At 39.8% G+C, this 26878-nt stretch overlaps 1 protein-coding gene across 2 annotated transcripts in view; it reads right to left on the reverse strand.

Annotated features, from left to right (window-relative positions):
- The window catches only part of TCF4 (transcription factor 4), a 316697-nt gene that overhangs the window by 192019 nt on the left and 97800 nt on the right, over positions 1–26878 (reverse strand). For both annotated transcript variants that reach the window (XM_077816689.1, XM_077816688.1), the window contains exons 3-4: positions 21641–21702; positions 17980–18076 (exon numbers count right to left, since the gene is read on the reverse strand). In XM_077816689.1, the coding sequence (XP_077672815.1) occupies positions 17980–18076; positions 21641–21702 (159 nt within the window). The remainder of the gene's footprint in view (positions 1–17979; positions 18077–21640; positions 21703–26878) is intronic.

The raw sequence follows: 26878 nt of genomic DNA on the forward strand, positions 1-26878 counted from the left end.
GATTTCACAGTCCATGACGGGTTTTTCACAGCTGTGAATTTGGTAGAGCTCTAACTATTAGCCGAGATGGTCAGGGACACAATCTCATGCTCCAGGTGTCCTTAAACCTGCAACTGCCAAAAGCTGGCATGGAGGATGGATCACTCAAAATTACCCTATTCTGTTCATTCGTTCTGACGCATCTGGCCCTAGCCACTCTCTGACCCAGTATGGCTGTTTCTATGTGCTTATGTCCACCACACTGCAGAATCTGTGATAGAAAGTTGGTCTGGGAATTGACTATTACCACAGTATCTATTTCCAGTACCCAGCACTACCTGAAACCCAGTACTCTGTTCAATCTCCTGGGATTCAGTCTGAATTCTAGCACTGGTGCTAGCATCATTGATCGGTCAGTATCTCCTGTCAAACCATCATGTGTATGAAAGCTGGCTAATGTGAAAACTGCATGGGCACTGATATCTTCTTCCTGACTTGTCATACTTGCTCCGCTAGAGGGGCTAGCTTAGCAGTACTGACATGGAGCTGGTATTGCTTTATCTCTGGCATTTGGTGGCATTTGATTCCCTCTTAAGCTTTTTAAACTATTACCTTTATGTCCATGATTTCTGAAGTTTATATGAGGCCATTCAGATTTCCTTCTTTTTCTTTTACATTATCCCAAACAGACAAAGAGAACATGAAAAAGAAGACAGAGTGAGAGATTGGATGTATCACACACTTAAAAAAAAGAAAAAGAATTTAAAGTATTAAAAAACACTTGCCACTTAAATGGCAGACCTCTCGCATCCAAGACCTAATCAGAACATGGTATCTTCCAGTTATTTCAGACATATACACAGTAGGCCACCTTTTAAGATCTGCTGGTTAGCTCAATTTCCTCTTAATGAGTTTTAGAGAGCAAGCATGTTTTCTCCCAAAAATATTGTTTCATCGAAGCGTTGCAATTTTGATTGTGTTCTCTTTTGAGCTACAGAAATCATTTATGGCCATAATCACATTGTAAAAGTTTGCAGAATAAAGAGATGTATAGGTGTTCTGATTTTAGTTAAAATGATATATAATCCAATTTATGGAGTCTGTTGAACGTATGCTCTTTTTCCCCCACAGGGTACAAGGATCAAAGCACGGACCTTGTATACCCTTGTTTGCTTGCATAGTATGAGAGCTTGATATAGATTGTAAGTTCTTTGGGGCAGGGACTGTTGTTGGGTTTTGTGTTTGTATAGCACCTAGCACAGTGGGATCATGGTCCATGACATGGCCCATGACACGGTGCTCTAATACAAACAAATTAATAAAATAAAATAATAATAATAGACCATGTGTGATGCATCTAGTGGTATGATGCAAATGAGATATTCTGTACCCTGCTATGGCCCAAAACTATTCATTTTATTATTTTAATCAGAATTGTTTTATACTTGACTTTATATTTTGTGTATCTAAGCCAATATACAAAACCAATGTAGTACTAGAAACTAAATATTGGGGACAAGAACAGCTCAATCCTGGCAGAAACTGTGAGAGGTGCCTAAAATAAAGAGAATTAAAAATATAGCAGTAACCAAAGTACAAATATTTCTTGCTGTAAGACTATGGTGTGTTCCTACAGAAGCCAATGCTAAATTTCTTTCTTTGAATAAGCTCCTAATTATAGAGAAAATACTTAGAAGAAAACGGTAATAGCAAGACAAACTGCATTTAGTTTTGACCCAAAAACAGGTTGCCATCATAGCTATGCCCTTGGGTAAGCTCCAGTGCAGTCTAATATTAAAATCCAGCCATCTTTGAGCCCCCAAGACTTCCTCGTACACTTAAATGATCATATTATCTCTTCTTTGAAGAGAAATATAGCATCTTATAATAAAAGAGCCTGCTCTGACTTAGCTTCTACATTCCTTGATTCAAAATATTTATATACTGTAAAGTTCAGGCTCAAGGTAAGTAAGGGCTCAAGATGGTTATTAATCATCCAGCCAACTCCACATTGTTTTACACATCCTGTCCCTTAACTAGAGAGCATAACAAAACCATTGTTTTTGCTTGTTTAACAGACCGTGAATAGAGCAGCTACGTAAATGACCTAGTAATTCAGCAAATTTGTTTTGTTTCACACATTTTTCCACATGTACACTTTCCAGCTGTAACACAGGTCTATTGCATATACAAACCAGTCATCTCCTCCTGCCTCTGCCTTTCAATGTATATTTACTAATTATGTGATCAAAATACCGCTGGAAAATATTAAGATTGTAACCAATTCATAAACCAAACATTTTTAAAAGATGTGCCTGTGAATGCTTTGCCTGGTTGGCTGAGATTTTCTAGAAATTGGATTTCCCTCCACCTGCCCCCCCCACCCCCGCGAATATTTTAAGGAAGTCACTTACAAGCTCCTTTTAATGCTAGAACAGGTGTGAGCTCAAATTCCCTCTGCAACTAATATCAGCTCAGCGAGAGAACAGCAGTAAATTCTTATTTGAAAGCTAAACTAAGTTCATCTTGATAAGGAGCAGAAGCTCATTAACCATTAAAATGCCTCATAACTGTTATTTTAAAAGCAATTTCTTTGTCTGACTGTATTAATGTGAGTTTGAGATGCAGAAAAATGCAGCTCCTGAGAGCACATGAAAATAGAACCTCAGTAAGTACTGCACAATTGTGCATTATGGCAGTTTATGCTAGGGTTGTGTGAACCCCTACGGAGGCCTGTGGACTAAACCTTGTAATTTGGTTCAGCAGGATTGGAAAAGAATCAGCCCATAAGGTCATTTGGAGTTCAATAACTCTGAACTCCAAAAAGAACCCCCATATATCCCTAACTCCCCCATCTGGGTCACTCCACTTCCCCCCACTCCAGATTTAACAGCAAACCCTGTGATTTCCCCATGTCTTCAGGAAGGTCTCATGGGGAGAGAGGAGATAGCTGTAAGCACGTGGGTGTAAGGGGTTTCACCAACTCGCTTACTGTAGGGATGACCTCAACCAATTTTTATACCCAAACTTTCAAAATATTGAGCCTCATACACAAGGCTCAGGTCAAGCAGGTTTGAGGGTCAATGAGAACCTTTCACATAGCTCTCCTCTATGTCATCCTATAAGGAATACAACTGTCACCAAAAATAACTAACTAAAAATACTGAACTTGTTTTAAAATAAAATAGGCTGGAATGTAAACTTCACTGAAAACTATGTAGTGCAAAATCATATTACAATTCTTTGCCTTGTATGCAGACATTCAAAGCCAAAGTCTACAGGTTCTTTTTATACATCTGACATTAGTTTTCCAAATAAATGAATGTGCATTTGTAGCTTTTTTTTTCTGCCACACTGCACAAGAGGCCTGGGTTCGATACTAAAGGCCAGTGTGTTAGTGGCAGGTGCTTGTGGGGGGAATGGCTGTGCTGCAAAATGCATCAACTCCTGGATGGGAACAGTAATATTGTAAATCTATACAATGCCTTTCATCCCAAAATGTTTCACAGAACGCATATTATATACATATATAGTACAAATGCAATGCAGCCATAGAGGGAGGCAGTCGGTATGCTGGGATCTAATATCTCCAGAAAGCAGACATGGTGAATTTTTGTGGTATCTTCCAAAACACCTCCACGCCACAAACCAGGTGATACTCAATGTATCTACCTCAAAAGCACAAAAGGCTGAATCAATTATTCTGGGATCTGCACCCAAACAGTCTGAATGATTAAACCAAACCTGACACTGATAATCATCCAGAAACACATCAATGTGTTCTGCAGAGACCTCTATGGCTAATCTAGAAGAGAAGTTGATGAAGGCAAACCCATCCAGCTCTTCTTAGATGAAGGAAAGTCATAACCTGTAACTTTGAGATAGGTATAACACCAGGAAGTGGAATCCTAGCAAATAGTACTCCCATAACAACAACAACAACAAAAAGTCCAAAGAACTGGGTGTTACAATATGTATATTTATTTAATGAATCAGCTTAAAGAACAGTATAAACCCATGCTGGACACAAGCAGTATGAAATTCTTGTTGATATTTAGCACTGACCAAGAGTTTTAGGAGATTTTGAGGCAGTTACTAAATTATATGACGCAATTCTAAAACTGATCTATAATTCTTTAGGTTGGAGACAATTCTATCATTAGTTCATAACTTTGTTTACCAAAATAAATACAAAAATAATAAATTACTATGTAGCTAAATCTGGGATGCAAATCTGATGAACATCACTCCCTAAAGTAATCTTTCCATTTAAGAACAAAATGGACCAACTATACAATAAAGCTGCTTTCATAATCTGAATTGTCCCTTTGAGCATTCAGAGCATACAGCTCTCTGTGAGATATTATTTCAAGGTAGTATGTTTATTATTAAGACTAGCCACATTTTCCAATTTTGGGGGCACTGTCCAATGAAAGAATTTGGTTGAAATGCTTGTGTAAAATACAGCTGACAAAACTTGTAAGGGTTTGGTGATATTTGAAAGCCGTGTCGCAACTCCCCCAGTTTACCTCAATGAAAAAGTCTCCTGTTACACACAAAGGGAGCTGAAAAAATGTTTAATCCACTCAGCAGGTATATTCTTATTGCCTTCAAATACAGCAGTCAGGATGACAGTGGTATGCACCGCAAAAATCACAACATAATTCTCCAGGTGACATACAAAAATGCACAACAGGAATATATTTATATAGAGAGATGCCTGGAATCAGAAACATTTCTCTGAAGGACAAATTTGCTTTATAGGAATACTGTGCAGGGGCTTGACCTTAACACCTTTGAAATTAACAGCAAAACTCCAAGGCTTCAACAGGAATAGGGTCGGCCTCCATGCCTGAAGGCCTAAAATGTGATCTCTCAATTTTGAGATACCACAGCAATCAGATCATCTTCCCACTCAGTCTGCTCCTCCATCCTGCTAAGAAAGAAGCTCCACTGACATGATTCTTGATTTGTTTCAGTATCAAGTCTAGTTATAACAATGCCAATGACAGGCAGGGGCATGGCTTTGGCATAGTGTGTGTGCAACTGTAAACAAATATAGGATCCTGGGTTTGTGCATGACATACTGTCCTAGTGTTGTAGCTAGTGATGAGTCCCTAACAAAATCCCAGATACGGATACCTCTTATGTATTGGACTGGGACAGGGGTGGTTTCCAAATTTATATCTAGACCTCTATCTCTTTATCGGATCAAATATCCCTTTTCTGGGCCACACCAAACCCCAGCATCCAAACACCAATGTACTTTGATGTGGAAAGAGAGTCATTATCCATATTTGGATTTGAATCTGGCATTCCAGGCCCATCTTTCAGGGTGGTGGAAATGGTGATTGATTTTTGAGACTGAGAAAGACAGTTAAAAATAAATATGTTATTTTTAAGGTAAGTAACATTTTGTGCCTCTCAGCCTTGGCAGTGTCTTCAAGCTCTAGACATACAACTTGCTATTTTAGAAGGTCTTGACTGCTGTAAGAGACCAACCATTGTGGTCCTGAGAATGGTCCCTCCATCTGTTTTCCCTACCCCTCGTTATGTTGTCTGTGACACACAATTATAATTAACATTTAAAAGGGCTATATTATTGACATTTAATTGTATTACAGTTGTATCCTGAGGCCTCAATCACAAAATGGGCCCCATTGTGCTGGATGCTTTACAAATGTAAAACAAAAGTCAGCCCCTGACCTAAAGAAATCAGATCCAAGTGAGGACTATATGAAACTGGTGGATATAGAACAAAACAGTGGTGGAGAAAAACAAGGATGACTAATAGGAACAGCTCTTATCTGAGTCAATGGGGGCTATACTTTAGCATCAATGAAAAAACATACAATCACCCTTCGCCTTCTGCCATGACTAATCTAAGGGTATGATTGTGCATGACTGCAGGTTCAGCTGACATACCCAAGGTAGATTAAAGATAGCTATTTCAGGGATTGGGACCGTGAAGCCATGACCACATGAGCTGCAGTGCAGATTAGCCCAACGTGTAATTACCCAGGATTTGTGGCAGTTTTGTACAGCTAACGCTGCTGCAGATTCACTGTTCTCGGACTGGAGGTTGGAGCAAGCTACATTAAAGCCAGTGACTGCTGTCTAGAACCAGTGTTCCCTCTAATTTTTCCCAAGCATGTGCGGAATGAATTTTGTTAGGTGCACCACTATGGCGGTGACGTGTGACACATCACCTCCATATTGGTGCACCTAACAAAATTCATGTGGCAGGGGTGGGGCTGAGGGGTTCGGAGTGTTGGAGGGGGCTCAGGGCTGGGGCTGAGGGTTGGGCTGGGGGGGTGAGGGCTCCAGCTGTGGGTGTGGGCTCTGGGGTGGAGCTGGGGATTTGGGGTGCAGGAGAGGGTTCCGGGGCGGGGGGGGGGGGGGGGGGCCAGGGATGAGGGGTTTGGAGTACAGGCTGCCCCGGGGCTACGGCGGGGAGAGAGATGACTCCCCCCAGCTCTCTCTCCCCACAGCAGCACCTGGGCTGTGGGGGAGGGGCACCTGTCCCCGCTGTGGCGGGTCCAGGGCTGGGGGAGAGGCATCTCTCCCCGTCGCTGCCCTGAGCGCCTGCACAGCGCTTAATAGGCTGCCGCACAGCTTAGAGGGAACTTAGGTCTCGACATACCCTAATAGGGGGCCAATCATTACCTTTTTCCTTGCCAAGAGACTTTCTATGTCCCAGATTTTACATAGAAACCTCTAAAGTGGCCACCTCCATCCTCATAACACAAAAGAGATGGGGTTCCGTTTCAATCTTGCTGAGGTTTTCTATGAATTTTTTCAGTTCTGACTTGCACAGCATTCTGTGAACCTTCCCATTCATCTTTACCAGCTGTACACTTGTAAATATTTTGTGGTCATTAGAATACAAAGAATCATGTGTGTCAGCTACGAGTTGCAAACTCATGAAGCTTTGCCCAACACCACCACTCTCCTGGCCACAGCATAATGCAACAGGAGAACTCAGACATCAATTAAACAAGTTTCTCCTTGTAAAACTGGGAGATCCATATGTCAGGCCAACTATCTGTTGATAACAGTACTAAGAAAGGTCCATTTAATGGGGGCATTACAGAAGGCATGTATACTTGTATGCTTCTCTACAGGAATAATGCAATAACAACACAAGCATCCAAATGATATGACAAAATATTTTTGGATATAATACATACATCATGCCAAATATAGGATAAAAGTAAGACAATATTCAAAGAAATTTCAGAAAGAAATAAATGAGCTAAGATCTAGTAACTAGGCCAATACCGGCAAGAATCAGATGGACAGACTAAATAATAGTAACAACAAAAATACCTAGCTCTTATATAGTACTTTTATACTGCTTTATATCAGTAGATCTCAAAGCACTTTACAAAGGAGGTCAGTGTTATGACACTGCACTCCATATTCTTCCCAGTGATATTATTATATGATTATGGCATAATTATGATGTATTTTGTACAAAATGGATCATGTGAGGTGTCATTGGAAAAGTTATGATTTTCTGAATGTGATTATCCTATTAGTATACATAGATAATTTTTTAATCTAAAGTAAGGAATATTGACTACGTATCTGTATTTCAATCATGTGGACTCTGGGTGACTACCCTCTCTAATACAACAACGAAGAAACCAGACAGTGCTGATGGTCCATCAACAAAGACAATGGACTCTGGAAGAACTTAACATTCCTGTGAGCATTCCAAATACCCTGTAAGTAATGGCTGCTATGACTCAGCAAGGTATGCAAGGGCTTGTAACCAGGCCACATAACTCTGGACTCTATTTTGGGGTGTCTATGTTTTTCTACACACTGGTCTGGGAACTGGTTTTGGAACAAAGGGTTCCCGCTAAATGCTATATAACGCAGCAAGTGACATCATCAGTTCTCCTTCACTCCCCCACAAGAGGATTCCTGAAAATACCTGAGGAACAAAGACTGAACTGTGGGAAGTGCTGGACCCAGGCTAAAGGGATTTATAGCTTGTGTATGAAAAACCAGGGGATTCCAAGCTGCAAAGTAATGTAGCTTGTGCCTTAAGAATCTGCAGCCTGCCTGTATCATCAGTTAGGGTGAGAGATTGTTAATTCAAATCCTATCTTTCTAGTATATTAGACTTAGTTTGCGTTTTTGTTTATTTACTACATAATCTGCTTTGATCTGTTTGCTATCACTTATAATCACTTAAAATATATCCTTTGTAGTTAATAAATTTATTTTATGTTTTAATCTAAACCAATAAGCTTGGAGTGAAGTGTTTGGGAGGGGTGAACTCTATGCATTTACACTGTACAGTTCCCTGTGTAGCACAAGATAGTATAATTTTGGGTTTATACTCCAGTGTGGGGGTCCTAGGCTGGGAAACTGGTGGTTATTCTGGCTATAACCTCTCTATTGTTGGTTCACGCAGTGGCTGGTCAGAGAGCCTGCATGTAATGCAGCTGGGTGTGTCCTTACCTGTGTGAATGCTGGAGGAACTGTAGGAGCGGTAGCCGGTCTGCAGCTTGTCACAGCAGCACAGTGTGAGGGGGAGCCCAGGCTGGTGGGTCAGAGGGTTCAGTGATACCCCAGTTCCAGGTGGCACCCCAGGGGAAACCCGTCACAAGTGTCATTAGGGATAAGGAGACGTATTTTTGTTTGATTTCTTTCCTTGTGCTCTCTGCTTGGATCAGAGAGCACAACAGAAATATGTTCTTTCTTTTTCTTATTCTCTCTAAAAATAATACAGATGAAAGTAGAACCACCACCTGATCACATAGAATAGTCTCAAGCAATCACGATGAAAAGAGAAATACCATGTTACTACCACTTTTGGCCTGTCCCAAAAAGGCCATTCTCAGTTTTGATATATACCATACAGAGTGCCCTGGAAAAAAGCTTGTAAGTACGGTGAAACACAAGGGAAAAGAATCAAAAATTGCTTCAGGCTCCAAACATTTTTCTTGGGAACCACTCACTGCTGGTTCATGGGCACAGTTCAAGCTCAATCCCAGGCTGAATTAAAGGGTTTCTGCAATGGGAGTCAAACATATCTTATTCAGTATTTCTTTTTAGCCTCCTCAATCAGTGTGCAGTTGAGGGCTTATTGTCAGCTGTCAACAGCAGAGGACCACTCAAACCATTCACTGAATAGAAATGTTATTAGCTTTTCCTCTGGAATGTTTCTATGATACTGTCACCACAGTATCCGAGTGCTCCACAAACACTAATGAGTTTATCTTCACAAACACCCCGCAAGATTAGGTGTCATTATTATTCCCAATTTACAGTTGGGAAACTGAGGCACACAGAGATTAATGAGAAAAACTGTCAAAAGTGTCCACTGATTTTGAGTGCCCAACTTGAGACTCCTAGGGCTGATTTTTCAGAGTACTTAGTTGTTTTTTTTAGCACTTACCATGTTCAAAGCACAGTTTCAACTAACTTCAGCTACAATTCTGAGTACTTAGTGTTTCTGCAGATCTGGCCCTAGATCTCTCACGTTGAGCACCCAGAATATGAGGAACACACAATTAGTAGCCAACTGTGAAAAATTTGGCTTAAGTGACTTGCCCAGCAACACACAGGAACTCCGGCACAGACAAGGATAGACTCCAGTTCCCCAGGATGGCTTCAACTTCCTTAACCATAAGACCATCTATTCTCTTTATTCAGTCCCCCGCCAACACTCTACACCTTCCAACTTCTGCAACAAATAAGGCAGGTGTCCTACATACAGTAGCCTTCTTCACTACACAATCCTGATTCATTCCCTGAGCACCATCCATCCTATGCACTGAATGTGGCAGGAAGCCAATGGAAAAAATAGGATGCGATGATGTCATTAAAGACTGTATCATAATGCATATGCACAAAGGGGCTGAATTCAGGTTGCACAGGCAACCTTAATTATGGCATTTCCTAACTTTGAATCTTTGATTTAACAACCTTAATGTTCTTTAATCTTTTTTTTTTTTTAGTGATTTCCTAATTTAAAAAACAAAACAGAACAACAGGAATTCTATCCTTTGGAACCATACTGACACGCAACTTGGGTCATCAGGAGGTTTCAGACCTTTATAGAAACAGCACAGACCTCAATCACTGTAGGTAATGGAATAACTGACAGCAGGAGTAGACTGTTATCCTCCCTGTGGATGAAACACTAGAAAGGGAAAAGACATTTTGCTGGAGGGGAGGAGTTACAGCTATTTCTTGACAGCAGAGGAATGTAAAGACTCAGTATTCCTGGGTTCAATTCCAGGCTCTATAAAGAGAATGTGATTTAGTGGTTATAGGCATCTTCCCCCCACAGTGTGTCCCTGCCTATCCAGCACTCCTGCGCTACCCCACCCCCCTCCGCTCCCCTCCACATTCTGGCTCCCACAACCCCTTCTTCCTCTGTTCTCATATTTTCCCCCTGTAGTGGACCCCATGCCTCACCTCTCTGCATTCAAATCATTCTCGTTACCAACAGTGGGAGGACTGACAGCACAGGAGAGATACTCTGCCTTTCCTAAGTTACAGTACCTTGCACAGCAGTGGCCCCAAAGCAGCAGAGAGAAGTAATATCCTGCAAAGCCTACTCAGGCCCAACAGCCCTGTGCTGGAGCATGCTCAGTGCAGAAGGAAGCTTTGGAGAATTTAGCGGCCAAGCTAACAAGTTTCTACTGAGCATGTGCAAACTGAATTTTTTCAAAGGCTCATAAATTAGTCAATATAGGTGAATATTCACAGGGTTGGAAAAATGCACATCCCTGACGCCAAGCCAACTTCCCTGAAAAATTTAATGTCCCTGCAACAAAGCATGGAGATGCTTGAGCTTCTCAATGAAACAGCTCTATGAATTTTTTTTAAATATGGGCAAAAGATCATATTTTTCCCTAAACTCATTCTAAGAAATCGGGGGAACCATTTTTTCTGAAATTTTAAAAATAAAAAAAGCTTATGTCAGATAGTCGATATGGAGAATTTTAGCCCAAATAGTTATAAATTGGGAAAGTTATAAGAAATTGAAAACAAGGCCTTATAATTGAAAATGTTGAGCAACCTTAATATAGGCAGTGCTACCAATTCTGCCAATAATCACAGTAACTGAATAAGAAAATCATATCCAAATAAGGACAGTTCTTACAGAGATGAGTGCTGTCATAGCACAGTATATATTAATAAAACTTTACACTTACTTGGAATACCCAAGGAACTCAAATATTTTTCATATAATAATTTGTTAAGCCTCACAACTCCAATCCATTTTACAGATGGATAAACCTAGGCTAAGTTGAAGGAAAAAAAGAGGTAAGCAACCTGCCAAAGGTTACACAGCAAGTTAGTAGGAGAGGAAGTAGAACCCAGGAGTCCTACCTAACACTAAGTGTTATACAATACAAAACACTGTCTTTATATGCCAGTTTTAATTAACAACATACAGTACTATATAATCTCACATAGCAAGATGCACCCAATTTATAGCTTAGCATCATTTGCAAGTTTCCATCCATTTTACCTGGGGAATGTGCCATCTCCTCAGAAATAAGAGAAAACCAGGCAAAAACTTGACAGGATAATAAAGAATATTTACAAGATGGAAGAGAGGAGACAGCAAACAAATGCAAAATGTCCAATCTGGAGATGCAACTACCTGTCTCTACTAAATTTCAAGGGCCAGCCCTCTGAAAGGCATGCTGAGAAAAAGTTCTTATAAGAAGACAACCATGCACTGGGAAGAATCAACACTGACTAGGTAAAAAGAAAAGGAGTACTTGTGGCACCTTAGAGACTAACCAATTTATCTGAGCATAAGCTTTCGTGAGCTACAGCTCACTTCATCGGATGTAGCTCACGAAAGCTTATGCTCAAATAAATTGGTTAGTCTCTAAGGTGCCACAAGTACTCCTTTTCTTTTTGTGAATACAGACTAACACGGCTGTTACTCTGAAAACTGACTAGGTAGTTATGATGGAAGATACTTCTGGGGAAGGAGCTGCTCCAGTATAGTGCATCTGACCAGTACATCACATCTGTTTTCATTTTCTAGTTAGGAATAGAAAGAGAGCACAAAGATCCATAATCCTGTAATGACTTTGTCTTCACATACATAGATTATTAGTAAAGTCAAAACTCCCCTGAGCCAATCTCCTGATGCACATCAGCTACATAGCCAGCAGGACAGAAAGGAGCCAGCATTACACCTGATAGCCCGCCAGATCATGTACCCATTTTACAGCTAAGTGAAGTAGAAGTGGCCTGTCCACATGAAACAAGCAAGCACCAAACCCACAAGTGTTAGGCTTGTAGTCAAGTAGCTTCATCACTCAGCCACCTCACCTCTTTATCCCACAGCCATAAAAATTAAGGTATGTATGTACACTGAATTTGAGTTCCTCTAAACGTTCTCAAAGAATACATGAAAGATGGACAAAGTTCTGCAGCATTTGTCTTATGCCAATGAATAGAACAGATTGTTCAACAATATACATAAAATCAATACTCCCAATGCTAGAATTATTTGATGGGGAAAAAAGACCAGGAGAACTGCACAACCTGTTTTTGTGTATTTTTTAAAATAAAGAAATAAAGCAAGCTTGCCTCTGATCTTATCAGTGGCCATTAAACCAGCCTTTTAGTAATCCACAGGTCTGGGTATCATTGGAATGGGTAACATCTCCATTAGGTTTTTTTCCTTCTTTACACACTCAACTGTGACTGTTTGTCAAGTGGACTGTGTTACTCTCCTTTTAGTGGACTGCTGCTGGGATCTCAAAGCATTCACAACATTTCACCTTTTACCACGTACTGGGTTGCACTCAGGATGGTTAGAAATACTTTGAAGCAACACAAAGCTAAGTATTCCTGCAAGGCAAATTGAGCAGAGAAACTGAATTATAATGAACCAGCAGCTGTCACAATATGACCACAGTAACCAAATCAAAATATCAACCAGTAACCCAGATGCGATTCAAAGGTCACCAAATAAGCCAGGAGCTTTCTTCAACATCGCCTGAAACCTCAACCTAATCCCTGCAGTGAAATGTTCCATTAAGCTACAGGGGGTTTAGAAACAAGTTACTGTATACTGGTAAATGATTTAATGTACTAGCAAGATATCATAGGTAGGATCAGTTCACAAACAACGCACCTGAAAATCAAGCATCCAGTATGGAATGATATACAACTAAAACAATGTATTCCATGCCCTGTAGTATTACCAGTTCTTGTATGTATTCTTACTGGGCAATGTTCATTGGACTCTGGAGACACAGAATGATAATTGTTTCAACGCATGGAAGCAACACTTTAGGAGAAAAAAATCATTTTCTGCCATAATATAGTGTTGTTAATTCCCTACAGCCAATTATTAAATGGCTTGAAGCAAAGACTAATTTAAATACTCCCTGCAAGAATTTGGACACTTAAAAAAATAAAACACATTTCAGTTAAAATAGATACCTGAAAACAAAAGCTTACAATATAGGCCTTTACAGCCACCACAACATTTCTACAAATATTCATGGCTCATCGTATGCTGTCAATACATTGATACCCAAAATCTTTTCTTCCTGGAAAACTATTCTTTCTTCAAAGTTAAGATTACATGCTAGATCACACATAATAAGAGCTCGATTAAGCCAATAAGGTACAACCCATGAAAATGGAGGAATGTAGAGGCTTTGACCCAGGGGTAGCTCCCAGAGACACTATGCCTGAGACAGGCACCATGCTTTTGAAGGATGGCCTATTAGACCAAAGTAGTTCCCAGGTACATCGTTTACAGAATGCAATTTTGCTGGCTGGAGTAAGGGTGGGAGGGAACACCTCAGCTCGAGACTAACACTGATGTCAGCACTAGCTTCCAGCAGTCCTTGTGTTTTCTGTGCACAGTGGCTGAGAATTGCATCTGGCCCCTGTTGTGAGGGGGAAGTAGCAAGCAAGGTTCCTTTCATTCTCTCTCTGTGCTTTTGCCAACAGCAGAGCACCATACATAAACTTGACCCTGAGTGTGCAGCAAAAAAATCAACAATGTCTTGTTTGCTAGTACAAGAGGGACATACAAACCCACATCAGTTTACAGGTTAAGTTAATAGCACAGATAAATTGCTTTGAGGCCTCTGATGAATTTCTCATATATTTTCATATTGAGGGAATAAGAAGGTGATGTGGTTTAAGATCCTAACCTTTCACTCTTGTAGGCCTAAGTCCAAAACTGGTTGAAAGAACTGGACTCAGGGTTGGACTCCTTGGAGGCCATTTGATTTGCTTACACCATAAAAACAGCAAATTATTCAAAACAAATGTGCTCAAGAGATGATCTTAAATACAACGGGTGTTGCAGACCTGGATCAAGGTGAATTGGCAGTATACACACTGAATCTTGTTTTTTTCCCATGCTCTGTATGCTTATGTCTGTCTACACAGTGCTATTTACCTCCAAGAATGCCAATAAAGAAACAATAATAAAACCTAAGAATTTAAAAGACAATGAGGTAAAATATTTAGGTTTATAGCTCACAACATTCAAAAAACCAAATATTTTAAAATATAAAAGAAAATTCAAAGGAACTGAAGTTTGTAACTCTTTTCTATAAAATGAATATTGCTCATCATATACCTTGCTGCCATCCAACTCGGTTACTGAATTATGGGCACAATCATAAAACATATATATTAACATTTATTGTTAAGAATAATAACAATGTAATGACATAGAAAGAAACATCTTAGAAGTTAAAAAATGCTGTTCTTTTAATCAGATAAAAGCTATGGATTATGAAACTACTAAGGGCTAGATTCTGTTTTCATGCCACCATAAATCAAGTGTAACTCCACTGAAGTCAATGCAACTACACTAGTATAAAATAGGCTCAAGTTGGATGATAATCAGGCTCTATATCTGTATCAATTGCCAGCAAAAAGAAGAGCATGTGAACAAAATTACACGTCTCTCTCTGCAGGTGCAAACTGCTCCACAGTAGATCTTTGGGGACCTTTTCTTTGGATAATTTGATGATCTGACAGGAAGAGGGAAACTGATAAAACATGTACTGGGAGCCACATCCCATATTAGTTCAGGATGGACTCAATTAAAGTAAATATGGTGCACTGTTTGTAATTGCAACAATTAGAATTCATCATAAAATCACAAATACAATGTAATCAGCACAAATTAATAGCAGTTTCGGTTGTGGAAACGTTTGGGAAATAAACAGCATTACTGATTATTTTATTGAATTATTATCATCACCATCATCATTAATGATTAGTTAAGTGTGCAAAACCATACAAGACACAGAAGAAAATAAGGTCCTTGTTGCCCAGGAGTACTAAAGAATTTAACATCCCTCAAAGAATTCTCTCTCTTTATTTAAAATGATCTTTCTAATCACCAACTTTTGAAACAGTTAGTAAACTGCTCTCTGACTTTCTGCTCAGCAGAACATTGCCTTGGCCTCAACTTTGAGTCAGTTTTGTCAATGTCAGGTAAACCGTCTCGCCAAAAACAGAATCCTCTTCTGTTCAAAATCTGCTTGAGGTGGAAAATGTAACACTCTGAAAACAATAACAACCCGTGTTTCAGACCAGACAGCTTATCTGACAGAACAGTGCTTTCTTTAGAAACAGTGGGAGATTCACAGACTTAGTAGCATTCTCTAGCATAGTACAGCAGACGGCCTTGGCTTCCACATTTAGGACTTGATTCTAACTATCGCAACCAAGGCGGGAGTGCATGGGGACTGCAGCAAAAGTTCCAGGAGGAGCTAACTCCTGGCATCTTGCTAGGGAGTGTACATTGCAACAGCTCTCATTCACCCTCATAAAAGCTCTGCTGGCCAATGCCCCAGAAGGTGGGGTACCAGTGCCACCACCCACTATTCCCCTCTCCCATTTTGGGTAGTCAGCTTCAGAGGGTGCTAGGAGGGAAAACTGCCTCCACTCCCTAATGAGACTGTCTGGCCTCTGCATAGGTGAAACAAGAGACACAGGGAGGCTCCTTGCAACATTATCCCTACCTCTGCCCCTTGCACACCTGAGCAGGTTGGGCACAATCTAGGCTTTAAGAAATTAGTGGAAGTGGGGGAATAGAAGTGTGGTTTCCATGCGATTTGCTGCCTAAACTAGCACAAATTAAAAGGAATCTGCTCTAATTACCAGAGAATGATTTTAAATTAGGGTTACAAAATGCTTTAGATTGAGGGAGCAAGCTGATTGGCTTCAACAGTAGGCGTGCATTATTACACAATAACACACTTGTCAGAAGCTGTTAGCCTCTCTCTCTCTCTCACACACATGCACACTAATCTGCACATGGAGGAACATCAGTATTCTTATTTCCAAATGATTTTATTTTTTCAGTAAATGCACATACACTGAAACTTAAGGACACTGCAGGAACATTCCACGTCCAGACCTTTCAGCATGATGACCATTACAAACCAAGTGCTGCTGAGAGACATCTTGAATTTGACAATGTTGATATTTTCAGAAAAATTGAGGCCTGATTATTCTCTCAGCTGCGGCTGTGAAACTCACATTGACTTTGACAATCAGGCTTCAGCAGAAAAATCACGTTTAAGAAAAATGTGTTTATTTTTTAAAAAAAATCTAATCAATCTGTTATTTTATTCCTAAAAATGTGCTTGCAAAACTATTTTATTGTCATGAATACTTTTTTGAAATAAGGGAAAACAGCATTTTCCCCAAATGAGGGGGAAACAATTGCAGACTAATGCTATTTATTTATTGGGTAAGGCAGGAGCAGAGGTTAAGAGAGACAGACTTAAATTGCAAAATCCGCATTAAAGGGTTAAACGTGAAAGCATCACTCAGCCCAGTGGGTTCACAGAAGTGTGTGACTATTTATAACGTATTTGCACTACCTAAACCCAATGGCGTGAGTTAAGAATGGAGTGTCGGAATTTCCTTGCTTTTGTTGGCTTAAGTCAGACCCTTGAAACTGTTGTAACCATGTTTTGTGGGGGAATACGTACAAATGATTACAAGCTTCAACATTATCCCAAATGTTAAACAACTCACAAGTATTTCCTAATATTAAAAGACAAGGCATATTTTAGGAGAACACATTACATTCACAAAATGATATATCACAGTTACAGCTCTATGTTTTCTTTGGCTTACATTCAATCACGGCATTTCAGTTAGTTCACTGATAACTGCAGTAGAAGGGTGTGATCTTGGCCAAGCACAAGGATTACTAATATTTTTACATCATATATTTACTTTAACCAAACTCATTTATCAACCATGATTTAAAGACAGTAGCTATCATTCACTTGCAGATAATTATAGCCTTTCTTTATACTGCTATGGTTATAGCTGCTACACTAAATCCTTGCAAGCTTCATTAAAATGAATGCAGGGACATCCAAGCTTTCCTTAACTGTGAGGGCTGACTTGCCAAATGTCACAAGCTGAATTTGGCTTGTCCTGAGCGGAGCATGTTGCAGGCAGCCTCATCTTTAATCCAGTAGTTTGCAGTCCAGAGAGACTGCAAGTCCCAACATGCAATGATCCATCACAATCCAGAGAAAACAATGGTTTATGATCTCAATCTCTTGTTATTTAACTGTTCCCTCTAAAGAACATTTAATTGTAATATTTTCAGCAACATTTTTTGTACTTTAAAAAGTTCTGTTTAATTCTCTGCCAAGTGGTCACACCTTTAAAGAAAACACTTAAGCCTCAGGAAAAATACATTCACTGCTCTAGGTAAAAATGGCAGTCTGCTTTAAATGCCATATACTTCTTATATGAAGAAAATAGAGGCTATTCAGTAAACAGCACTGGTGTACATTTTTCAAAATATGAGGTTGCTTAAGAGGCAAAATTCAATATTTCCTCCCAAAGTCTATGTACAACAAAACCCAAAATGCTTGGGAGACAAACGCAAGCCCTCAGATTAAACTATGGTGCACTCATTCACTTCCACTTTTAAAAATTAAGCCTTTGAAAAACAAAACCACATTAAGAAATTGGATTTCTTCTTACTTTGTATTCTGGAATTGACAAAAGGAGGAGAGAGATTGTCATGTGACCCAAGGTCCCTGCTTGCCATGTGATCATAGTGAGTCCCATCTCCATAGTTCTGTTAATAAATTGGGAAGGGGAAAAGAGTTTTACAATTTTAACACAAACACTTTCTGTAAGAATAACAGAGAAAAAAGTTATACTTTTCCCCTCAATTCCTGAATAATGAAGAAACTTTATTCCCTCCATTGCCCTCTTCCACTGAGTTTGTTGGGGGCAATGCAATCCAAAATTTATTTGAAGCCGGTTTAACATTTTTATTTTGTTAGTAATTAATATGTGTTTATTTTGTGGACACACCTGCCTGATAATTGAGATAATATACCAGGGAGCGTGGTGCTGTGCAAGTCATCAAATGTCTTTCATCTGCTGTGCCAGTCTTTCTGCTTTCATATCAGTTGGGGAGAAGAAAGAATAAATCTGGGTTTTTTAAAAGTCTACTATCTGTAAGTAGAAATTTGTCATTTTAAGCCAGTGGTTGTTGCACGCACACAAAGGCAAAATTTGGCCTGAAGTGAATGGGTGTTTAATACTACTTCTCTCATGAAGGAACAAGACCCAAAGCTGGGAGGATTAACCCATGAGCTTAACTTTGTGCGCTGTGAGTACTTCCACTGAAGTCACTGACGCTAGTCACAGTGCATAAATTAAGCGCGTGCGCAAATCTTGTCAGGACCAGAGTGCACATTTTCAAAGCAGCCCCAGCCTAGCCTCCCAGTCTAACCTCACAACTACTGTACTTTTACAAACCCTCAAACGTAATCACAAAAATGAACCAGAGTCTGTCCATCTGTAGTGCTGCTATTCCATGTGTATCTTCCAACACTGTTACTAATTTCTCACAGCACCTCTGCGAGGCATAGAAATATCATCCTCATTTTCAGATGGGGAAACTGAGATGCACAGAGGTCAAGTGATTTGCATAAGACAACCAGAAAGCTGATATGGAGCCCTGATGAAAATTCAAGATCCTCTCCCCCAGGGACTGTGCTCATTTCTTTTATGATTTCATGATATACTGGTACACTCACATTCAGACATGTATGCCTAAATAATTGCATGTGGAAATTTACAGGTTAATTTTCAAAACATTTTTTCCCCTAAAAGCAACCACAAGTATCGAGGGGGAAAAAAAGGATAAAAATAAAATGGACAGATGTGTGAAGTAATGATGTAATGGGGATAAACCAGGTATAATAAGAAATGGTGATTGGCTTTTCCTCTTCTATGGAAATGGTTGAGATTCAATCCTGGTATGCAGTAAATGGGGAAAAAATCATTCTGCTCAGCTGGCTGCAGTGTAATGCAAGGCTAAGTAAATTTACTTAGACGTGTCAGTTGGCATAATGCTAGCCAAAGGCAGAATCTGCCCATAGGAGGGGGAAAAAAAAAAAGAATGGACTGAGTATGAACAATAACGCTGTCTTTCACCTCACTAGATTCTTACTTTAAGGTGCTGAAATGCAGCTAGCGATGCCTGCAAGCCCTGTGCCTTCACATTCATTAAGAGACAATTAAACAGCAACATAAACAAACTTTTAAAATAAGGGTGAAGCCACATTTTGTCTTGCATACTTTTATATCATGGATTTGCAGAATACATGAAGACGTAATCTTGATCCTGCAGCATATACTGGGATTTTTGAGCCCAATCCTCAGAACAATATTAAGGCCCTGATCCTGCAACTGGACTGGGGCAGAGGCTCAAAGCTTCGGATCCCAATGGGAGGTCTGCCCAGTTAAAGAGCTCAGGACTCGGCCTTTTCCAGAGAGGGCTGATTTTGCAATCCTTACTTACGCTAGTGAACTTTTACTTATGTGAGTAGATTCAATGGAACTACTGAGGTGAGTAATGCCCCCCAGTGTATGTAAGGGTTATACAATCTGACTCATAAGTGGACAGAACTGCTGGGGTGTGTGTGTATATATATATATATATATATAGTTTTATTGGAAGGGATATTTCTTATCACTCAAATAAATGGAAATTTAATCCTGAGACTACATGCAATTCTAAACACAACTTTCTCAACGTCAAAACTAATGAATTATGTTGTATTCCAGCTATTATAAAAATAACAAGAAATACAGTGTGTCTCAGTAATTCCCATGGTAGGTAGTAGTTCCATAGCTACACTTTACTGTAAGAGGAATTAATTTAATGTTAGTGTGTGTGCATTAATAATGTGAGGAGCAGGAAAGATTTCCTCAGCTCATCCACATAATGCATTAGAATTTCAAACTTGACAGCTGGAGCAATGGGTTGGTAAAGTTACTGGTAAGAAGGAAGATCTTACTGTACGTTGAAGATTAAAGTTAGTAGCACATTGCCTGAAGACAAAAGAAGTCACTATCCACAGCCCTCTGAAATGTTCTGACTTTGAAAGTGGAGGTATTATCCCTTCAAGCTTGGGGGAAAAGATTGGTGGGCCCTAAATAGGTTTAAGGGCTATATTTTTAAACTGGCTACCTCTGCTGTGCCACTAAAATATGCGCATTCCTGAGCAAATAGGTAAGAATTTGTGCAAATATGCATTTGTACACGCAAAATAGATAAATGTGAATGAAAACTAGTCCTTGTGTGCAGTCACTAAGTTTAAGGATACAGATGCATGTTTGCCTATGAATGAACAATTTTAAAGGCAGATTGTAGGCCTGTAGTTGTTGAAAGTTGTCCCCAAAATGTTACGGGTCCCTTAAGCCTCACATACATAGCCCGTTGTGAGTTAATGATTTGTTCTAAAGACATTTAGGCTACACCTCCACCAAAGCAGGGAATATCAATTTTAAAAACTTTTTACTCTTTTGTTAAAGTCTTGAACTCTGCCATTTCACTGAAGAAACCAACAGAGGCTGAGCAGAATGTTAAGGCAGGGAAATGCAGAGATGGTAATCTGAAGAGCGGTCTGAAGTAGAAAGACGCTGTAAATGGCCAGACTGAGTGGAAACAAAAAAATGTGGGCTCAGATTTTGCCACCCTTGAGAACACTTGTCTACTCATGAGGAATAGTAGTTTTCCCTTCCAGTAGTTCCACTTCAGTGGGACTACCCAAGGAGTGAGGAATAATCCTGCATGTTGGTAGGGAATTAGATTAGATGACCCTTTGCTGTCTCTTCTAACCCTGTAGTTCTATAATTCTAAGGTACCATTCAATGTTAGGAAGAGTGGCAGAATGTCTGACCCCCACTGAGGAAGGAGCACATTTTGAGGGTACAAGTGCTTCCCAGTACTATGCAATGGATTTTTTGCATGTAGATATCTGTGCCAGTGAGACATAAAATCTCCCAGCAAGTTAACTACATCAAGTGAAATGTCAACAATAACAAAAAATGCCTCTTACAGTACTGAGATAACATACAGTGTTGGATCAATGGCTGATACTGACTAGCAAGGCAAAATGGCTAATGAAAATTCTTGCTAGCTGTTAGCAAGAGTGGAGCAGGTGTCAAATTCAATCACAGGATCACATAAGAATGTAAAAAAAGCAATTCTGAAGAGAAGCTGGTCTACAGCCAAGTTTGCATGTACATTTTTCTATGCAATCAGGTAAAACTCAAATTTAAGACTGTAAATTTACATATGCAGGAAGTCTGGTTTAGGAAAAAGATTAGATATACTTACCCTGGATGGACTAGGATGTCCTCCATTCCCCCAGGACCCTGAGCTAGTTCTGTCTTCTACATCTAGGGACAAAAAAGTTCTTTAGGCTTTATTGCAATAATTCTTTCCTTTTGTGTAAGCACTTTTAAATTAATGTTTCAAATTAATCTCCTGTTGCCTTTAATTAAGAATCAGGCATAGGGCTACTACGATGATAGTGGCTTCTGACCCAACCACTTAAATTAACTCATTTAAATTCACAGCAGAAATGGACTGGACCCTCAGGAACCAGAGGTTTGAACATAAAAATTACTTCAGTGGCTCAGTGTTTCATGAGACTTAAAAACCTGACTCTGATGTACCAGTTAAAGTTGTACCAAAATCCTTGCCACAAAATACATCTACTCAAAACATCAAAAATAAGATGTGATAAAACAGACAAAACCCAGAAGCTAATGTCTGATCCTCACTCAGACCCAATTCAGGAAAGAAGATACTTAAGTCCCAGTGAAGTCAAGCGGAGTTACGCACATGCTTAATGCTGAATAGAGTTGGATGTAATTACATACTTCAGCATTTTCCTGAATTTCCTTAATGCCTGATGCAATGCCTATTTAAATGAATGGGAATCTTTCCATTAGCTTTGAATGCTTTCAACAGTGTGCTCAACCACTTAAATATTTCTGCCCCCTCCTTTTAAGGCAGTAGCAACATACAATAGGAAAGATATGGTAAAACTGCAAAGAGGTAATACAGTCTAGTGTTTAGAGCATGGGCCGGGAAATCAGGACTCCTACATTTTCTCCTGAACTCTGCTGCTGAACAGATGTATGACTGGGACCTAGTCTACACTTCAAACAAAGATTGACATAGCAATGGAGCTCAGGAATGTGAAAAATCCCCACACCTGACTGCCACAGCTATGCCAAACTAGCCACCTGTGTGGACACAGCCAGGATAGGCTGCATCTACACTATGCGGTTATTTACAGTGCCATAGCTTACCACAATAGCCCCTGTAGTGTAGACATGGTCAAAGAGTGAATCACTTTCTCTGGCCCATTTATCCATTTGTAAACTGGATAGCACAACACCTACCTCAAGAAGGTGCTGTGAGGCTTAATGAATTACTCTTTATAAAGTGATTCAAGATCCTTGGACAAAAGGTGCTATATAATTGCTAAGTGTTACAGAATGCAACTCTAAATTTCCCGTAACAAAACTGGAGGAGTATTATAAAAATGTTATTTCAAGTGTGGAATGCAGTTGCATAACATTTTTCTGTTACTGTTTCTCTTGATGCTACTGTAACCAGTATAATTTCTTTTATTCTTTCTGTTTTGGTCTGTCCTAGGGTAAGAAGAGTTGTTGTTTTTTAATGAGGAGTTTTTATTACTTTAAAATTACTTTAAAATTGTCACCTCTGTCATAATGAGTTTTTATATTGTTTTAGATGGGATGTTCACAAAGGGAAGCAGACAAGCTGCTTCAAAAGGCACCCCAACTGCAAACAGATGTCCCTCATGGATAGTCAGACAGCAAATTGTGTGCCTCAGGACAGGTCATGTTAGTTCTGAGGTTGTGTCAAGGCCCAGGAGAAGAGGCTACAGTCCTTAAACTCTACTGTTTAAGGCTGAATGCATTATATTCTTTGTGGCGTACTCAAGGATGCTTGAGTAAGCTTGTATGACCACTGTCATAGAATCACAGAATATCAAGGTTGGAAGGGACCTCAGGAGGTCATCTAGTCCAACCCCCTGCTCAAAGCAGGACCAATCCCCAACTCAATCATCCCAGCCAGGGCTTTGTCAACCCTGACCTTAAAAACCTCAAAGGAAGGAGATTCCACCACCTCCCTAGGTAACCCATTCCAGTGCTTCACCACCCTCCTAGTGAAAAAGTTTTTCCTAACATCCAACCTAAACCTCTCCCACTGCAACTTGAGACCATTACTCCTTGTTCTGTCATCTAGTACCACTGAGAAAAGTCTAGCTCCATCCTCTTTGGAACCTCCTTTCAGGTAATTGAAAGCAGCTATCAAATCCCCCCTGATCCTTCTCTTCTGCAGACTAAACAATCCCAGTTCCCTCAGCCTCTCCTCATAAGTCATGTGCTCCAGCCTCCTAATCATTTTTGTTGCCCTCCGCTGGACTCTTTCCAATTTTTCCACATCCTTCTGATAGTGTGGGGCCCAAAACTGGACACAGAACTCCAGATGAGGCCTCACCAATGTCGAATTGAGGGGAATGATCACGTTCCTCGATCTGCTCGCAATGCCCCTACTAATACAGCCCAAAATGCCATTAGACTTCTTGGCAACAAGGACACAGTGTTGACTCATATCCAGCTTCTTGTTCACTGTAACCCCTAGGTCCTTTTCTGCAGAACTGCTGCCTACCCACTCGGTCCCTAGTCTGTAGCGGTGCATGGGGATTCTTCTGTCCTAAGTGCAGGACTCTGCACTTGTCCTTGTTGAACCTCATCAGATTTCTTTTGGCCCAATCCTCTAATTTGTCTAGAGCCCTCTGTATCCTATCCCTACCCTCCAGTGTATCTACCTCTCCTCCCAGTTTAGTGTCATCTGCAAACTTGCTGAGGGTGCAGTCCACGCCATCCTCCAGATCATTAATGAAGATATTGAACAAAACTAGCCCTAGGACCGACCCTTGGGGCACTCCTCTTGATACCAGCTGCCAACTAGACATGGAGCCATTGATCACTACCCGTTGAGCCCGATGATCTAGCCAGCTTTCTATCCACCTTATAGTCCATTCATCCAGCCCATACTTCTTTAACTTGTTGGCAAGAATACTGTGGGAGACCGTATCAAAAGCTTTGCTAAAGTCAAGGAATAACATGTCCACTGCTTTCCCCTCATCCACAGAGCCAGTTATCTCATCATAGAAGGCAATTAGGTAAGTCAGGCATGACTTGCCCTTCGTGAATCCATGCTGACTGTTCCTGATCACTTTCCTCTCGTCTAAGTGCTTCAGCATTGATTCCTTGAGGACCTGCTCCATGATTTTTCCAGGGACTGAGGTGAGGCTGACTGGCCTGTAGTTCCCAGGATCCTCCTTCTTCCCTTTTTTAAAGATGGACACTACATTAGCCTTTTTCCAGTCATCCGGGACCTCCCCCGATCACCATGAGGTTTCAAAGATAATGGCCCATGGTTCTGCAATCACATCCACCAACCCCTTTAGCAGCCTCGGATGCAGTGCATCCGGTCCCATGGACTTGTGCTCGTCCAGCTTTTCTAAATAGTCCCAAACCACTTCTTTCTCCACAGAGGGCTGGCTACCTCCTTCCCATGCTGTGTTGCCCAGTGAGGTATTCTGGGAGCTGACCTTGTTCATGAAGACAGAGGCAAAAAAAACCATTGAGTACATTAGCTTTTTCCACATCCTCTGTCCCTAGGTTGCCTCCCTCATTCAGTAAGCAGCCCACACTTTCCTTGGCTTTCTTCTTTTTGCTAACATACTTGAAGAAACCCTTCTTGTTACTCTTAACATCTCTTGCTAGCTGAAACTCCAAGTGTGATTTGGCCTTCCTGATTTCACTGCTGCATTCCTGAGCAATATCTTTACACTGTCCTCATGGAATCCTCAGTACACTGGGTTGGGAATCTCATCAGGCTATTCCAGTTACCAAAAAAACATTTAATGACTAAATAAGGTGCCAATCCAGCAAAGCGTTTAAGGACAGATTTAAATTTAAGCATGTGAGCAGTTCCATTTAAGTCATTGTAATTTAGGGCATTCATTCAAGTCAGTGGGAATACTCATATACTTAAAATTAAGCACATGCCTCAGAACTTTGATCAAGTGGGGCCAGAATAGTAAATTTCATTCAGTCTCTTTTTGTGACGTGTTATATTTCACTAAATCTGATTTTGCTATTAATATTATATTTCAGGGCCCCTGTTCTGACACTCTAGGGTAACATATTCAATTTTCTGTGAGTCAAAAGGACCATGGCTCAAAGGGTACTGGCTCGCACAGAATTTGAGCTGTGGCACTTTTTTCAAAAGAGAAAGAGTTGATGTATGTCCCAGCACTGCTAGAGCCTGATTCAGGAATAGAGAATGTTACAACATGGTTGAGTTAGTGCTGAAGAAACAAGCTTGACTTCAAAAATTACCTGACTCTGTGGTGCTTCATTTGAAGGATTTTTTTAAAAAGCACCTTTATGTTTCAAGGCAAAAAAAATATAATGTAATTGTGGATATTTTCATTATCCATATACATGTCTACTATTTTTTGTACTCCTGCTAAGAGGTTGGTCTCAATTATATCTAATGGCAATTAATTCCACAGGCTGCACTGAGAGAAAAGTATTTCTTTTTACCAATTTTATATTTGTTACCTTTTGATTTCTTTCAATGCCACTGGTACTTATATGACAACATAAGTGAATAGTAGTGCTCAATTTACCCTCTCTTTACCATTCACATTTTGTATACCTCTATCCCATCTCTCTTTTTCCCCCCTACCCAAAACAATCCTGTAATTTTAAATCTCTTTTCACATAGAAATCTTTCTATGCCTGTAATCATTCCTATCACACATCTCTGAATTCCCCAATATTCCCCCTGTATCTTTTTGAGTTAGTGTGACTATCAATGAACACAGTATTTTAGATGAGGACATAAGTTTGGCACATAATGCACTATAATATTCATTATTATTCTCCATTCTATTTCTTATGGATTTAATAATATCATTGTTTGTTATTTGTTAAGCACAAACAGTAGCTTTTAATCTAAGTACACAAAAAGACATATTTGGTCTAGATTGCTAGAGAAATTTTAATCATAGTATTGCATTTAAATATATGTGGGTGAGTATATATAATATATTCTGATATAGATAACTGGGTATCTAACAGTACATTTGCACTTCTAACTGAGGTAGGTTAAGTGTTTGAGGAACAAAGCTGTACATTAGGAAATCTAAAATATGGGTAGTATGACTATTAATGTTTTGTAAACAAAATATTTTTATCTTAAAGATTTTTGAGTTCAATTTTATTCTTTCCCATATCATAATTCCTATTATCTCAATAAAAGTGTCAAGTGTTAATAACAAAAGACATTCTCAGGTAAATATTTAATTAAGCTCGAGACAAAGAAAGAAAATGTGTATCATTCACCTGACAGATCAGATCATCCATGCCATTTGGTTAATTAAGCAGGATTTTTTTAAAATAATTTGTGTTATGTAACTGATAATTAATGCTTTCAGGTCCTGATTTAAAGCTC

This window comes from Eretmochelys imbricata, chromosome 5 (assembly GCF_965152235.1).
Source record: "Eretmochelys imbricata isolate rEreImb1 chromosome 5, rEreImb1.hap1, whole genome shotgun sequence".
Classification (NCBI taxonomy): Eukaryota; Metazoa; Chordata; order Testudines; family Cheloniidae; genus Eretmochelys; species Eretmochelys imbricata.